Genomic DNA, 18535 nt, shown 5'->3' with positions numbered 1-18535 from the left:
ATAGGCTCCTGATCCTATCATCTAATACAAGGTTAGAGTATCTTGTGTGCTCATAGCATAACATGTGGTTCCTGTTTCTCAACTGAGCCCACTAGTGTATATTCTACTTTATATTGAAAATAGAGGTTTATGGGCTGTGCCTGTATTTTTGTTGTTTCATTGACCTCTTCAGGATCTCATTCCTGTTTGTCTCTTAGTTTCTAAGTATAATTAGAAAGGAAAAATTTGGAAAGCACTGTGAGTTCCATTGCATAGTATTCTACCACCCTTCTTTATGATTAAAAACAGCACATCATCAACACGTAAACCAATTCTAGTGGATTCTGTTGCTTAAATAAAACAAAAATCCTTACTTAGACACTTGAGGATAAATGAAGCATGAGATAATTCAAAAGAATATTTAGCTAGTAACACATTATCTTTGGGAAACCAGCAGCTCAGTTAGTGGACCAGCTAACCATTCTGCCAGAATTTGGTTTAGAAAATAGTATGAATAAAAATATGTCTGTGAGGAAAAGGCCATTTCTAATCTCCATTTAATTTTCATTCTGTCTTAGATCAGTTGTCATATTCATATATGTGTATGTATATATATAATGCTTGCAGTTATCTTTAGTGTGCTATAGATACATATGGTGAAAAATAGGTGTTTTACTAGTTGGTTAAATTTTTAATATATAAAATATGTTACACACACACACACACACACACACACACACACACATATACACATATAATGCTTGCAGTTATCTTTAGTGCTAGAGGAGTGCCTAAGGACTGTTTGTTTATTTTGAAAATGTTTCGTTTCCATTTTGAATGTTACTGCTCAAAAAGACTGGACATGAAAACATGTGAATTCATACACAAAAAAGTGGGAGAAATAATAGTATTTATATGTTAATTCCATGAAGCCCTATATTTAACTCTATTCCCTCTGGCCATATACCAGGTGGGAAAAAGCAAGAATTCCACTATTAAAAATATTAAATCAGATAGTTCCAGCTGGGGTTTCTTAATCATTTAAAAGGCAAAATATGAGGTCACTTTTAATATCTTAAGTAGATAACGATCTTAGCATTTACTTTAGATATTAAATCTGAAGTGCTTATCTTTTGCCTTACTGGCTAGACGATACTGCTAGCAGTTTCTAGCTTTGGAGTGTTTTCCTTAAAAGAAACATTGGAATTTAATATGGAGCCAACTGTTTTGCCTCAAATTGTCTGTCTTAGGAATATCCAATTCATCAATAGAGTAATCCAAAAAGTTGACTCACTAATTGGATTTAAGTGCCACAGGACTCTTCACACATTATTGGAAAGATCAATTTTCTCATGGCTGAATGCATATAAAAATGAAGAAAGTGAATGAGTTACATAGGAAGCTTGGCACATCTAATTCCCCCAGAGGTTTTAGGAACAGGTTCTTAATTATATATCTGAAATGGTTTGAGGCTTTTAAATAAAATTTGTCTAGAACCAGGAAGATGCAATACCTATTTATCCAGGCCTGTGTTTCTAGATTCCTATCTTTTCTAATATTTAATAGTTGATCCTAGAGTTGAGATGTTAATCCCTTTTCTCTTTAAAAAAAATTCTTTTGTATGTGTGCCATTTTAAAGTAATTAACAGAGTAGTTTGTGTTAGTTGTGGTTAAGTGTCGGAAAGCCAATTTTTTTTAAAGGAAGTCCTGGAGGCCTTTTCATATTGACTGTTATAGAGGGCAATGAGTGTAAACACAAGTTTTTAAAATTTGAAGTTACAGTGCCCTGCTATAAAGGACTACAATTAATGTGAAAAGGAGTTTTAAAGTTAAAATGTATATATCGCTATTTGTGCTTATATGACACTTCCCACTCTCCCCAAACGTAGAAGTATTTTGATTCTGAAAATAAGCCTTTTTTAGTACCATTATATGTATACATATATATTTTATTTTTCTTCATATTAGTCATTGTGGTTAAGTGATTTTTTGGTAGCTGATGAGTCACAAGTATGTTTCTCATTCTCTAATGAGTCACCTAACTACATACAAGTTTGTTTATTTTCTTTCCTTTCTAGGTCTTTCACCTAAAATAGGTGTTTTACTAGTTGGTAGGTTAGAATTTCAGTTTGCTACATTAACTTTTATTTTTATTTTTTTTTGAGATGGAGTCTTGCTCTGTTGCCCAGGCTTGAATACAATGGCACAATCTTGACTCACTGCAGCCTTTCCCTCCCAGGTTCAAGCAGTTCTCTGCCTCAGCCTCCCTAGTAACTGGTACTACAGACACATGCTACCATGCCTAGGTAATTTTGTGTGTGTGTATTTGTCATGGAGACAGTGTTTCACCATGTTAGCCAGGCTGCTCTCAAACTCCTGACCTCAAGTGATCCGCCCACCCTGGCCTCCCCAAGTATGGGAATTACAGGCGTGAGCCACCACACCCAGCCTACATTAACTATTAGATCTAGAAAATACCAAAATAATACTCAAAAAGTCTCATTGATTTTTACAAACTTGTATTTAGCATGTGCTCTGGTCTAGGTCCTCTGCTGGGCTTGAGTATACAAATATTTACGTGTGGCATTTGTGTCTTAGGAGACAATTTTGGGAGAGGGAAAACAGAGATAAACAGCTGCATGCAGAGGCAGGGTATAGGTGCTGTGGTAGGAGTGTATGTTGTCTGTAGTTGAGACCCAAAGGGAGGCAGGCATGTGGATACCCCTTCAGCATCCATGTGGATAAGTTGGTGAATATAGATGAGGCCATTATACTGTTGTGTATTACAATTCCTTGAACAGTTACACCTACATTTTATACCTCTTGGTTGGAACAGCATATTTATCTGTTGGAGGGAAAACAGCTCTACATTCAGTCCTGTCCACTGCAACATCCGTATTGAAAATTTGGATAAATGCTAAGGATGTGCTAAGAAAAAAATAGGTCTAAAATCTAGTGTCAGAAATTATCAGACAGTTTATTGGATTAATTCTCCTGAGCTAAATGTAACTTTGTATAAAACAATATGAAATTATTATTTAAAGACTTTGCTGAATTTGTACTAAGGTTGGCAACAACAGCAAAACACCAAGATAACATCAGTGTTACTGGAGAAGGTAGTATGATTCCTGGACATTTGGGAAACTGTTATGAAAGGGCCTTCTATTTTCAGTTTTCTTCACAGAAACTGTAAAGCAATCCAGTAGCTCATGAGCTTCTAAGAATGAAAATGTATTATTTCAGAGTGAGCTGATGATGCATTCTGAGATATTTAAATTTAGTTCTAATTTGTGAGTCTAACAGAACTGTCTAGGGCAATAATCCGTAAATGATCTTGCTGGCTATGTGATGGTAGTCTAATTACTTAACCTTTTAGAGTCTCAGTTTTCTCATCTGTAAAATGTTGATAATACCTACTGTGTAGGCCTTTGTGAAGCTCAAATGAGATAGTGTGTACATAAAGCACTTCATACAGAAACTAGAACATAAAAGGGAATTGCTGAGGAGATAATAGAAGCAATCCTCTAGGGATTTAGATGTTGAAGAAAGAACTTTCTTTTCTTTTCCTTTTCTTTTCTTTCTCTGAAATGGAACCTTGCTCTGTCACCTAGGGTGGAGTGCAGTGGTGTGATCTTGGCTCAGCGCATTCTCTCTCTCCTGGATTTGAGCAATTCTCCTGCCTCAGCCTCCGAAGTAGCTGGGAATACAGGAGCACACCACCACACCTGGCTAATTTTTGTATATTTGGTAGAGACCGGTTTCACTATGTTGGCCAGGCTTGTCTTAAACTCCTGACCTCAGGTGATCCACCCACCTCGACATCTCTAAGTGCTGGGATTACAGGTATGAGCTGCCATACCTGGCCTAAAATCACTTTCATTTGAGCTATAAAAATAAAAGCGTGTTTGCTTGTCTCTACATAAAATGCAAAAATTAGCTGGGCATGGTGGCGCATGCCTGTAGTGTCAGCTACTCAGGAGGCTGAGGTGGGAGGGTCACATGAGCCTAGGAGACGATGTTGCAGTAAGTCTATCCCAGTGATTCTTCTCTGTATTCACAAGAGGACTTGTCAGAGTCAAAACCTGACACTGGGACTCAGCAACAAGAGATAGATAAATTGTCTTTTCTCCACATTTATGTCTCTGTCATTTATTTGCAAGATGGTGACCTCTGACTGGTGTTGTGTGCTGTTAAATATTTTTTCACCTATCTCCTATACAGAAATGATACCTTCACCAATGACTTTCAGATCATCTACAGTAGCCATTTCTCAGAGTTCATGATTCTTGTTCTCCACCCCAGTACTCACCAAAGTGTGATTTGCTCATTGGGTAACATTGAGGGAAAGAAAATCATTAAACTAACTTCCTTCCTTCCTTCCTACCACCCTTTCTTCCCTGCTTTCTTCTTTTATCTAAAAAAGTAAGAATGAATTTGAGTTTTTCCAGTAGTTAATTTATACATAAACACTGAACCTATCACTTGGATTGCTTCTCAGAAGGTCGTCTGTCACCTGTAGCATTCGTGGTTTCTGAAGGAAGATTGTGGGATTCCAATAATGAAAAGAAGCTAGCAGTGTTACCCTCACTCTCCTTTCTCCTCCCCTCTCCCTTCCTTTCCCCTCCTTTCCTCTCCTGTAGCATATATGCTATTAAATATTGTGACATCTTCATATACAATGTCAGTTAAAATCATATAATTAGACTTTCTACAATCAGTAGAATTTTGTTCTTGTACTGGCAGTGATGTACTACAGTATTACTGTCTGTCGTTTTGACTCTAATTTTATATGTACGTGCAAAATCCTCGGATAGTCTGACCCCTTTTCATAAATAGAACCTTTTTTACTTTAATACTTTTTCTTCTGAATTTACTCATGTCTACAATAAGATAGAAATAGATTTAGCTATATAGAGATAATAGAGCTAAATTGCCCAAGGTTTGAAAAACCATGGAATGGTTTTACTAATCCCTAAATATGTTACAGTTTTTAACAGCTACATATAATATGGGGAAATACTGAGATTGGAAGGGTAAAAAAAAAAACATTAACTGTTCTCTATGACTGATTAATCCTGCCTTCTTTCCCATTGATTCAGTAGAACAATCTGTAATTGCAGAAATTTATAATAGCTTTGGCCCTAGCTTAAGAAATAGTTTATGTTTTCAGAAGTTATTTTGTAAGTTATTTAGGACTGGAAACAGTGTTTTAAGTGGTAGTTGTTTTCTAGACTAGCTGATCTAATATTTTAGCACTTGGTACTACTGAATTAAAGTACTAAAAGTAGATATAGTTCCAGGTTTCAGGTCCTGGATTAAGAGTCATCAGGTACTTTTAATAAGAAAGAAGAGGAAATTTTGTCTTCTTTCATTGGACCTGCAGCCAGCCCTGGGCAGAGTACCTTTTACTACATTCCACCTTCTTTCTAGCAGATTACTAGCATGACGCTCAATCCTTAAAAGTAGATGTATTTGACTTGAGTTGGCTTGAAGAAGACTATCTGATAATGGAAGATCCAGAGGGCCAGCAAATGCCTTCTAATAGTTGAGTCAAAGGAGGTGAGGTAAGGGAACCAAGGGGCCAGGGACATAGAAGAAAGGTAGCAGAGTGGACCTCTACTTGGGACAGGTCAGGTGGCTTGATAAAGCAGTACATCGATGAGTACAGAGGATAAAACCTTCCTTGTGAAGACGTGTTATATAAGCAACAGAATTCTCACCAGGCATGAATCACACTCAGTTATCACATTTACTGGTAGGTGGCAGTCACATTGAAGATAGATTCAGTGACACTAGATAGCAAGTATTGGAAAGCCATTATAACAGTCAACTGGAGCCTCTTGATCCCTTCAAGTCTCAGAAGAGCCTTGTCTTAGTTCACCAGCTACTTCTTTTGCCATAATAAATTGTTTCTTCAGTTCTCAAGATTTTAGCTAGGCATTAGGTGATAGCTCTAGTGCAGCAGGTTTACAAGAGTGCAAGAGATATGCATGCTGTTGATTTTTTTTTTAAGTTAGTTGGTAACAGACATACAGATTTCTAGGCAGTGTAGCCAAGTGAAATAAACAATTTTCTTTCTTAACTACTCTTCACCTGTTATCCTCATTTGATCCTTTTTCAACCCTAAAAAAAAAGTGTTCATTGAAATGGATTCTGGTATTCTCTTCTGTAAAATAAGTACTGTTCAGTTTCTGGAATGTCTAATTGCACCACAACTACTGGAGACCCAAATGCTCATCAAAATGAGTAGAATTTCTCCATGAAAATTAAATCTTATCTTTTTCATCAACTATGTTGTCACATACTTTGTCAGTAAAGAATATACACAAAAGTAAAACTGGTACATTTTGTATGGAAATCATCATTTTGGATTATAAATTTTCTTCCATGGTTATGTGCTAGTGATTAAAAACTAATCATTGTGTTTAATAAGCTATTTTATAAATTTTGTATTTTAGAATTTGAGTATCTGGTATTCAGAATTCAAGTTGTTATAAAAATAAGCTGCCCAGGAGATGCATGTATTTTATACTCATCGTATATTAAACTTCATATAGGCATTCTTTTAAGTGGGAGTATACAATCCAATAGTTAAAAATCCAATGACAGAGTATACTCAGAATCTAAAGGTATAAGGATTTAATTGCAAAACAGCACCTTAATGTTCTCTTATTACTCTAAAATCTTCTCAGTTGACCACCTTCTATTATTTAATTCCATCACATACCAGTAATTGCATTTATTGAAGCCAGTATTTCTCATTACAGGAAATGCTGATCTTAGTGAATCTCAAAAATAGGGAGGGAAATATTCTTTAATAAATAATTAAAAGACTTTTTACTACTTTTCCCAATTCAGTACTGGTTTTATTACCTTTTATGTCCAGGGTATTTTATAAGTGGTAACTAAATTATGGAATCCAAAAAAATCATCTCTTCAAGGAATCTCACAAGGTATGCTGCATAATAGCTCATTCTAAGTAGGTTAAATAGACTGGCTTTATCTCAAGTGGCTCACTGTATTAAAGAAGAGTTTAACATATTCAGCTTTACTGCTGAAACACCAAATGAGTTCTGACACCTCTGATGAGATGATTAAAATTGGGACGTTTTTCTCTTGACAGCATCAACAAAGAGAGCATTGTGGATGTAGAAGGTGTTGTGAGGAAAGTGAATCAGAAAATTGGAAGCTGTACACAGCAAGATGTTGAGTTACATGTTCAGAAGGTAAGTTTTTTCAAAATATAAAATTGCATATAAAAATAGATTTGGGTTCTAATAGTTTTTCATGTCAAATGTATATGTTCTTACTGATTAAAATTAAAATTAATGTAAAATACTGAGGTTTATAAATTAGTTACTGAATCAGTTGACTTTTGTTATATAACGAATCACCCCAGTACTTAATGACTTAAAACAACAAACATTTATTTGCTTACAATTCTGTGATGCACCTAACTGAGATAGCTCATCTGCTCCATGTGGCATTGGCCGGGCTCACTGATAAATCTGGGGCGTCCCTTCCTGTGGCCTCCCCTCATCCAGCAGGCTAGCCCACATATGTTGATATTCAGGTACCAGGAGGGTTCCCAAAGGCAAGAGAGAAGAGAGTGAAGCCCTAAGAACACACACTTTTCAGGCATCTACTTGTGTCTGTCACACCTGCTAAATATTCCACTGGACAAAGTCACATAACAAAACTTAGATTTAAGGGGTAGAGAAATAGATTCTAACCCTTGATGGGAGGAAAGGCAACATTATTGCAAGGGAATATACATGCAGGAGCAAGAGAAAGTATTGCAGCCATTTTTGCAAATAGTCTACCACAGCCACATAGGGAAGAATATAAAACACATCTGAAATACTACTCACCAATATAAGTGAGTAATGATGAACCTATCTTGCTGTAAGTTTTCTGATGTACTTTTAAAGGATGATTAATTAATTCTTAATCTTACATCTCATAATCATTATTTTTCTATTTTTACAGCATAGAGAAGTCAAAAGAAATATTGGTCTTATATTCCAACAGTAGCTTCTTTTTTTTTTTGAATAAGACTTAGCCCTTATCTGCTTTTTTCTCAGGATTAAAAACTGAAAGAGCTCATTATCATTGACTTAAATATCATAATGCCACTTGAGGTCAGGAGTTAAGACCAAACTGGCCAACATGGTGAAACCCAGTCCCTACTAAAAATACAAAAATTAGCCAGGCATGGTGGCAGGTGCATGTAATCCCAGCTGCTCAGGGAGTTGAGGCAAGAGAATTGCTTACCCAGGAGACAGAGATTGCAGTGAGCTGAGATCATGCCACTGTACTCCAACCTGAGTGACTGAGTGACACCCCATCTTAAAAAAAAAAAAAAGTAAATGAATTCACACATATTTAGTACTATTGAAATAACCCTGCCACTTTGAACCTGCAATGCTCAGATTTAGGTCTAGATTGTATCTACAGTATATATCCCTAAATTTCTCTTAAGGAGTAGTCTTTAAGACAGCGTGGCTTCTTCTCACCCTGATCCATGTGCACATGCATGAGCATATATAAGTCAGGGAGACTGACAGGCAGACAGATTCAGAGATAGACCCGTACGTACTTATTAATTTAAGAGTAACATTGTATTTAACTGGAATTTTGATTATGATGGAACTCTTCAAGACTTAGAAAACCTTGCAATTTTTACTGACCTAATTTGACAATGACTTTGTTGTCTTTTTGTAAGTCTTAGCTTGAACCAACCCCAGCAGGAACTTTGTAACCCAGTAAAGGCATACTGACCAAAGAGTAAGAATAGAGATAAATGAATAAACCCATTTATGCTGACCAAGAAAGATAACTCCCACATCTTCCAAGTAACACATCTTTTTCAGTACTTGAATGAAGAAAATTTGGCCAGATGTAGTGACTCACACCTGTAATCCCAGTGCTTTGGGAGGCCAGGGTAGGAGGATCACTGGAGGCCAGGGTGGGAGGATCACTTGATCTCAGGATTTGGAGGTTACAGTGAGCTATGATCATGCCACTGCACTCTAGCCTGGATGACAGAGCAAGACCCTGTGTCAAAAAAAAAGTATGTATATATTTTTGTTTTTTACTATTATCTATATGTATGCAGTGCAACATTAATAAATATTAATAATAAATTTTAAGCCTAAAGAGCTTACAAATTTTGGCATAATAAAAGTAATTATCAAGTATTTCACAAAGCATGAAGCACTACATACAAAGTAGATATTTTTTTTTTTTTAAGTTCTTTTTTAAAAACAGTACTTTAAGTTCTGGAGTACATGTGCAGAGCATGCAGGTTTGTTACATAGGTATACATGTGCCATGGTGGTTGTTTGCATCCATCACCCTGTCATCTACATTAGGTATTTCTCCTAATGCTATCCCTCCCCTAGCCCCCCGCCCCTCAACAGGCCCCAGTGTGTGATGTTCCCCTCCCTGTGTCCATCTGTTCTCATTGTACAACTCCCACTTAAGACTGGAAACATGTGGTGTTTGGTTTTCCGTTCTTGTGTTAGTTTGCTGAGAATGATGGTTTCTAGCTTCATCCATGTCCCTGCAAAGGACATGAACTCATCCTTTTTTATGGCTGCACAATATTCCATGGTATATATGTGCCACATTTTCTTTATCTGGTCTATCATTGATGAGCATTTGGGTTGGTCCCAAGTCTTTGCTATTGTGAACAGAGCTGCAGTAAACACACTTGTGCATTGTCTTTATAATAGAATGATTTATAATCCTTTGGGTGTATACCCAGTAATGGGATTGCTGGGTCAAATGGTATTTCTAGTTCTAGATCCTTGAGGAACTGCCACACTGTCTCCCACAATGGTTGAATTAATTTACACTCCCACCAAAGGTGTAAAAGCATTCCTATTTCTCAACATCCTTTCCAGCATCCATTGTCTCCTTTTTAATGATCACCATTCTAACTTTGCGTGAGATGGTATATCAATTTGGTTTTGATTTGCATTTCGCTAATGACCAGTGATGATGAGATTTTTTTCATGTTTGTTGTCTGCATAAATGTCTTCTTTTGAGAGTGTCTGTTTGTATCTTTTCCCAGTTTTTCATGGGGTTGTTTTTTTCCCGTAAATTTAAGTTCTTTGTAGATTCTAGATATTAGCCCTTTGTCAGATAGGTAGACTGCAAAAATTTTCTCCCATTCTGTAGGTTGCCTGTTGACTCTGATGATGGTTTCTTTTGCTGTGCAGAAGCTCTTTAGTTTAATTAGATCCCATTTGTCTATTTTGGCTTTTGTTACCATTGCTTTTGGTGTTTTGGTCATGAGGTCTTTGCCAGTACCTATGTCCACAATGGTATTGCCTAGGTTTTCTTCTAAGGTATTTATGGTTTTAGGTCTTACCTTTAAGTCTTGAAGCCATCTTGAGTTAATTTTTGTATGCGGTGTAAGGAAGGGAGCCAGTCTTTCTGCATATGGCTAGCCAGTTTTTCAAATACCATTTATTAAATAGGGAATCCTTTCCCCATTGCTTGTTTTTTTCAGGTTTATCAAAGATCAGATGGTTATGTGTGGCATTATTCTGAGGCCTCTGTTCTGTTCCATTGGTCTATATCTCTGTTTTGGTACCAGTACCATGCTGTTTTGATTACTCTAGCCCTGTAGTATAGTTTGAAGTCAGGGAGCATGATGCCTTCAGCTTTTGTTACAAAGTAGAATCTTATATAAGTAATGACTTTCCTTTATCACTTACTTATTTATTCAGCTAGGAGTTACTGTTGTAACTGTTGTGCCAAGCACCATACTGTTGTGTCAAGCACTATGTGAAGATTGTGTGGTCAGAGTACTCAGGGTCTAGTAAAGACGATGATTAATTCCTGCTAGTTATAAAAGTAGAAGTAGTAGCTCTTCAGTTCTCCAGTTTAGATTGGAGATCAAGTTTCTGTTAACTTGTCAAAGGGAATCCTAGAATTTGGGTTTAGGGAGTGGTGACAAATAATTCTATTTTATAATAAGGAATACTAGGGTATTGTATACTATTTCTTAAAGTATCTAAGCTGAATGCCAGTTTTGATCTGCCAACTAGAAGGGTGTAATTCCCTTTCTTGATGTAACTAAATAAGATATTTTTCCCTTTTGTGCTTTAGCAGGTTTTCCAGATATAGTTTGGGTTAACTAATATGATAATATGCTTTTTAAAGGTGGCCAGAGAAACAAAAAAATCCTAGCTCGGTCTTTATGACTCAGTTGCTTTTTATCACTAAAATGTGAAATTAGTGTGAGTGAATATTGAAAGATTTTGACAACATAAAGGAACATCCTCTAGGGCAGCTCCTAACCAGGAAAGCAGCAGGAAATGAGATGTGTGTAATATGTTTGATTAGAGACAGCAATGAAGGGATACTTGGAGAAAGAATGAGAAAAGGAGAAATGTAGCAGAGCTTTACTGAATTTGGTCCTAGTGGTGGCAGTGGCAGTGGCACTGGCCAAATGCTGTTAACAATAATAACAAGACTGCTGAGCATGGTGGCTCATGCCTGTAATCCCAACACTTTGGGAGGCCAAGGTGGGTGGATCACAAGGTCAGGAGTTCGAGACCAGCCTGGCCAATGTAGTAAAACCCCATCTCTACTAAAAATACAAAAATTAGCTGGGTGTGGCAGCACGCGACTGTAGTCCCAGCTACTCAGGATGCTGAGGCAGGAGAATCACTTGAACTCGGGAGGCAGAGGTTGCAGTGAGCTGAGACTATGCCATTGCACTCCAGCCTGGGTGACAGAGTGGGACTCTGTCTCAAAATAAATAAATAAATAAATAAAATAATAACAAGTCATATGTTAATTGCTCCTTCGTATGAGTTTCCACTTTTATTATTGTTTGATTCTTTTGTTTTGTTTTGTTTTTTGGGTTATTTATTTTTTATTCATTTTTATATCCTGTTTGAATCTTATAGCAGACTTTATTTTAATTGAAGCTCTGAGATTGATTTCCCTAACAATAGCTTTTTTTGTGTTTGTTTTTGTTCCTGTTTTTGTTTTTTTGAGAAAGGGTCTCACCGTCACCCAGACCAGAGTGCAGTGGTGCGATCTTGGCCCATTGTAACCTCTGCCTCCCAGGTTCAAGTGATCCTTCTGCCTCAGCCACCCAGGTAGCTGGGATTTTAGGCATGTGCCCATGCCTGGCTAATTTTTGTATTTTTTGTAGAGATAGGGTTTCACCATGTTGCTCAGACTGGCCTTGAATTCCTGGGCTCAAGTGATCCACCCACCTCAGCCTCCCAAAATGCTGGGACTACAGGTGTGAACCATAGCACCAACCCTAACCATAGCTTTTTTGACGTAGCTAGACCGTTAGCCAGTGCCTACACCCCAGTCATTACTCATTTCATTGGTAGGCTCCTCAGAATTTACAAATAATTTTTATATGTGTTGCCTTATGTGACTGATCTAATAACCATAAAGATAGGCAAAAAATATTACTATCCTCATTTTAAACAAATCATCAAGTTGAAAAAACCTGTGTCATCTTGTTTGATTTCAGCAGTAGTTTCAGTTAAAGATGTATGCAAACATTGCTTCATGCTTTAGTCAACTGTAGATTGTTTTTTAAGCAAAAGATACAGACTTTGTGTGCTTTCTACTATTTTTGGCATTCTCTCACTTTCAGGTTTATGTGATCAGTTTGGCTGAACCCCGCCTGCCCCTGCAGCTGGATGATGCTGTTCGGCCTGAGGCAGAAGGAGAAGAGGTAAAAATTATACTTATGAAATATTATGTTTCCTCTGTATATTTAGTTTGTAAAACATTGAAAACCTGATGCCCTACTTTTGTACTAAGGATGCCTGTGAATTGATTTGAGTTCCATTGTTATTTAAATTTACTCTAAATCAGCAACTCTCAAACTTTTTGATACCAAAATGCCTTAACATTCTTAAAAATAACTGAGAACTCCATAAGCTTTTGTTTTTATTGTTATATGTACCAATATTTACAGTATTGGGGATTAAAACAATTTTTAAATATTTATTTATTAAAAATTATATATACATTTCATGCATGTTTGCATATGCAGTATTATGTAAATGAAAGTAATATATTTTATAAGAAAACTGCTATTGTTTAAAGCAAAAAACAATTATTGTTAAGAGTGACATTGTATTTAGCAGTCCATTGCCTTAAGCACTCGACCACCTCGTCCTACAGGTGACATTCTGTTTATATAATCACAATTCTTTGTAATTTCTGGCTTATTAGACAACAACTAGATTCTCATACTGCCTCTGCATTCATTCTACTGTGATAATATACATCATAGAATCTTTAGAAAACTGCTCAATACAGTCATTAAGAGTGAGAATGCAAAAGTAAGTTCGACTTCAACTCCCCAAAAGTCTCAGGGACCTTCACTGCTCCCCAGACCACATTTTTAGAACCACTACTCTACATCAGCTTTTATCTGTTTATTCAGCGTTGGGCTAGCAGGTTAAATCCAGGAATCAATGAAGAAGTGGGTGGTGAATCTTTCTTATATCCCAATAATGAGGCAAGGTTTTTAGGGGTGGAGGAGGGAAAGAAAGAATTAATAACTTGATTCTTTCTCTTCTTTCCATCTGACTTTTAATGCTAACTTCTCTCTGGCCCCACTTAGTGTTTCTACCATTATTTGAAATGCCCTATTTTTGGGCATAATATTAACATACACATATCTTACTCAATTAAAAATATCTTTTGTGTTCCTCAAAATGTTAGTAAAATGTGTTTTTTCTTTTTCTTTTTTTTTTTTTTTTTTCCAGGAAGGAAGAGCTACTGTTAACCAGGATACAAGATTAGACAACAGAGTCATTGATCTTAGGGTATGCCTCATTTATTTATTAAGTGAAGGGATTATGCCAATATCAAGAGGGGCAGGGAATACCATACCTGTCTCAGGCTTATAAAGCTAATTGGCATTTGCCTAACTATAAGTATGATAATACAGAAAACAGTTTACTTTTATGGCTGACCATTCCCTAAAAAGAACTGCAGGCAACAGGAATGGTTAAACTAGTTAACCGGATATTGACTTGTTTTGTTTTAAAATGAGAAATGAATTTGAAGCCAGTAAATGATCTTGCTTCCAGGTGATATCCTTTTTTAGACAAGTTATTCAGCAAGTAGAAACAACCGTTAATATCACTACAAAGTTATGAAAAAAATTAAATGCACATTTTAGATCGACCAGGTGGAGGTGAATAATTAATGCTTTAATCCTTTGAATTTGATTGGAGCACAGAATTAAAAATACGGAAGCAGTTCGCTCTGGTGGTTTATGCAGTAGTCTCATGGGTCTTCTGTTTCCTTTTCTGGTTTGGTTGCAAGTGAAAGAGAGTTTAGTGGTTTCATCATTGTTGTAGTAAAACTGTTGTCATCTTTCTTTCTTAATGTTTTGACCACATCTTCCTTTTTTACTTAAATATTCTACCTCAAGCTCAAATTTTTTGTCACCTTAAGAGTTCTTCCTGGCTCTTCTACTATCATGTGAGTCTACCCTTATTATATACTCATGTTATTCCTAATTATTTGCTTTTTGTCTATTACCTTTTCCATTTTAATTTGTATAGAAAAAACAAGCAGTAACCAAGAGTCCTCTTGACATTACCTATAAACCTCAGGTTTTTCATGTATGTTGGCCACAGGAGCGAGACATCATTCTGTATTTTGCCCTTGCTAGTTGTTCACACAAGTTATTACTGGTTTGTGCCTCTAGAATTTGGCCTGAGGAGTTTTTGGTTTTGGGTTTTGTTTTGTTTTGTCCAGATTCATTGCCATCATTGAAAAAATGGATATTCACATTAAAACCTGGATGATTTTTCTTAAAAAGAGGAGAATCTGGCACATAAGCTAGCATGCTAGATGGGGCACATACAGGTTTCTTACACTGTCTTTTGCTTTGCCCTGCCCCACCCTGCAAATATCATTAGTTTCATTCATTCATGTTGTTTGTCTGGCATTTGCAAGCATTCATGTGTTTAACTCCTACTTTGACTTTACATTTTGGGAGACGTGTTGTGTACATTAGTAACTTTAAGTTTTTAAGCACCTTAGTTTACTTCTAAACTACTGTCTTGGTTGGGTGCAGTGGCGCACGCCTGTAATCCCAACACTTTGGGAGGCCAAGGTGGAAAGAATGCTTGAGCCCAGGAGTTTGAAATCAGCCTGGGCAACATGGCAAGACCAACATCTCCTCAAAAAAATTAAAAATTAGCCAAGTATGGTGGCATGCATCTGTGGTCCCAGCTACTTATGAGCCTGAAGCAGGAGGATTGCTTGAGTCCAGAAGGTTGAGGTGAGAGTGAGCTGTGTTTGTGCCACTGCACTCCAGCCTGCACAACAGAGTGAGATCCTGTCTCAACAAATAAAAATTAAGAATAAACTACAATTTAATTTAGCCCCCTACAAGCTCTTTTATAGACTCTCAGCAAAGTCAAGGGTTAAAGAAGTTGGAAATAAAAGGCAAAATCGCCATTTTCCTTCTATAATACAAATGTTCCAAGATACATCCTCCTTTTGGTTCCAGTGTAGCCTAACTTTTTTCTCATATGAATTGTTTTCTCTCTGAACTTTTCAGGCAGGTGCCCAGATTAAAAATACTTCACCTTCCAGCCCCCAAGAAGGCTAAAGCAATTTTCATTTCTAGAAAAGTGAATTAAAATGTCTTTGGCACCCTTTTCATACATAGCATTCACATCGCTCATATTCTGATTGGCACAGCAAATTAGCTTCATCCTCATAGGTTAGCAAGTTGTTAAAGGAGGGTTTTCTGGGAACTTATTCAGGAGAGTTCCATTTAGATCAGAATTGTTCCCTTTGTCTTGCCTCACTCTTAGGTATAGGTGAAGATTGTCCTAGGAGTAAATAATTAGTCTTCCCTCTTGGGAATCATTAAGTACTTTTCCCAAATACGAATGGATTACTTTAGTTGGTTCAGAATTACAGTCTATTTCTTTATCTAGACCCCCTGTACTATAGCTATTTAGTCTACAAAATATTTATTATGTTCATATTACAGGCTTCTTATACTGTGGAATATATATTGCTCACCTTCAAAGAACGCATCATTTTGTTGGGGAGATAAGACTAGTAGTGTGAGGTCTCCTTAATAGAGATGTTCTCCCTTGGGTTGTCAGGTAAGCATAGAAACTGAGCCATCCTTAAAGGTGAATCATCAGCTCTTTTTTACCACTTGGTTTCACATGGCCAAGGGGATAGACAATTCAACTCATGGGCAACCTAACCCTTGAGACTCGTGGCTTCCCTAAAGTTCCCTTCGTTTGCTAATATACCACATTTTCTTCAGTGCCACTTCTGAAATCACACTATCAAATAGCTCCTACTATGTAATTCTGTAGCATTTTTTTCCTGAATGTTTAGGTATATTTCAGCATCAGGGATTAAGAAAATAGCTATCTGAGCATCTATTTTATTGGTCACTAATGAACCCTACTTTGACCCTGTGGGTTGATGAATGAAAAGCATCTGCTATTATGGTGTGGTTTCATCTTAGCATGTACAGATTTTTGTTTTGAAATTCATCATGTTTGTCTTCACCATTCTTTTCTCTTGGACAGACAGTTAACCCCTTAAGTCAAGGGCAATAACCTGAGATTATTCTCACCCTACATTCATGGCAAAAGCCTCCAGTCAGTCACAACATACCACGTACATATTATTCCTGATGAGCTTAGAGTCGCCACACAACACTCAGTGCAGCCCCCACTAACTGGAAATAAGCCTATTTGCCATATCTCCCCGAAACTGCCTGTTAACAAAGCCACAAAGAAAAATTAGATACTTTTTAATCGAGAGCCCATTTTCTAACACATTGCCTAGCTTATTGCTTTCAATACATATTTTCCAAACTAAAAATTAAAATCTCAGCTCTTTAAGAGAAGCTTTATACTTGTGTAGTATACGAGATTATCTTGGCAATATCATTTTGATGCCAATATTTTGAAACTTATATGACATTTTGGTGGTTTTGCAGTGTTTTCCCAAGTATGGTACCTTTACCAGTGGGAGGTACACAGTGATTTCTGGGTGTTAAACAGATAGCTGTACAGCTGTTAAATTTAATAGCTGTACAATGTAACCAGCAAATAAAATTCATGTTTTCATGGATATTATTGCTTTAGAATTAGCTAAGTTTTAAAACATGATTTAAAAGATAATATTAAGCACTGGTACAGGAGGTACACAGTATGACAGAAATGATAGTAAAACACAAGACAAGTTTAAAAAATGCTGGTTTGTGTCAGCAGTGGACAGTAGATTGGGAACTCAGGGATGCCACGAGAATGATAGGTGTTTGATCACCACAGCTATAGTTCTTTGAAAGTAGACCTGGATAGTCTGAAATAGTCAAGGGGAGGTATCCTCAGGGATGTCATAACTGTTGACCTCAGAACGAATGCATCAATTAGAAAAATATTTTAAGGATGCTCAGCACTGTTTTGTATCGCAGGGTCCCTCCATAGGGACATACATACTTGATCTGCCAGCATTTTTGTCATACATTAGAATGGATGGATATGTGTTGAAATGTGTTGACACAGAGTTAACTTGAATACACACAGCTGGAATCCCCTTGTTATAGTAATATGATAGCAATTTTAGACAGTTTAGTTTCTTTCTTTCAGAGATTACTTTTGTTCAATTAGAAATTCTACATAAATCTGGCCAGGCACAGTGGCCCATGCCTGTAATCCCAGCACTTTGGGAGGCTGAAGTGAGTGGATCACTTGAGGTCAGGAGTTCAAAACTAGCCTGACCAACATAGTAAAACCCCGTTTCTACTTAAAATACAAAAATTAGCCAGGCATAGTGGCAGGCACTGGTAATCCCAGCTACTTGGGAGGCTAAGGCAACAGAATCACTTGAACCTGGGAGGCAGAGGTTGCAGTGAGCCGAGATCATGCCGTTGCACTCCCGCCTGGGCAACAAGAAAGAAATTCCATCTCAAAAGAAAGAAGGAAAAAGAAATTCTACATAAATCTGGCCAGGTGTGGTGGCTCATGCTTATAATCCCAGCACTTTGGAAGGCTGAGGCAGGTGAATTACTTGAGGTCAGGAGTTGAATATCAGCCTGGCCAACATGGTGAAACCCCAGCTCTACTAAAATACAAAATAATTAGCCAGGCATGGTGGCATGTGCCTGTAGTCCTAGCTACTCAGGAGGCTGAGTCAGGGGAATTGCTTGAACCTGGGAGGTGGAGGTTGCAGTGAGCTGAAATCATGCCACTGCACACCAGCCTCGGTAACAGAGTGAGCCTCTGTCTAAAAAAAAAAAAAAGTTCTACATAACTCTGATCTTTAAAAATGATAGCTCCCTTTGGAATTAAATCAGATATCATTTTAGAAATGTCTTTCTCACTGCTTTTTCTACTCTTTCATGACCCCTAGTCCAGCTTCACAGTAGTGTCCCTGTAACGTGATAAACCATAAATGAACAGGAATTCTCTGCAGCCATTAAAAGCAAAAGACGTAGTAGGTGATAGTTAAGATGATAACTTCAATAGGTAATTTTAAAAGCTGCAAGTCTAATACA

The 18535-nt window shown here is 37.0% G+C and overlaps 1 protein-coding gene across 1 annotated transcript in view; it reads left to right on the top strand.

Annotated features, from left to right (window-relative positions):
* DARS1 (aspartyl-tRNA synthetase 1) overlaps window positions 1–18535 on the top strand; it is a 79126-nt gene that overhangs the window by 35830 nt on the left and 24761 nt on the right. Inside the window, exons 5-7 of the mRNA XM_032286327.1 lie at window positions 7103–7205; window positions 12620–12700; window positions 13746–13805. Of these exons, the coding sequence (XP_032142218.1) occupies window positions 7103–7205; window positions 12620–12700; window positions 13746–13805 (244 nt within the window). The remainder of the gene's footprint in view (window positions 1–7102; window positions 7206–12619; window positions 12701–13745; window positions 13806–18535) is intronic.

The sequence above is a fragment of the Sapajus apella genome, unplaced genomic scaffold, assembly GCF_009761245.1.
Source record: "Sapajus apella isolate SASKATOON/1434 unplaced genomic scaffold, GSC_monkey_1.0 scaffold18, whole genome shotgun sequence".
Taxonomy (NCBI): domain Eukaryota; kingdom Metazoa; phylum Chordata; class Mammalia; order Primates; family Cebidae; genus Sapajus; species Sapajus apella.
The sequence above is the reverse complement of the archived record's forward strand: the minus strand, read 5'-3'. Positions and strand labels throughout refer to the sequence as shown.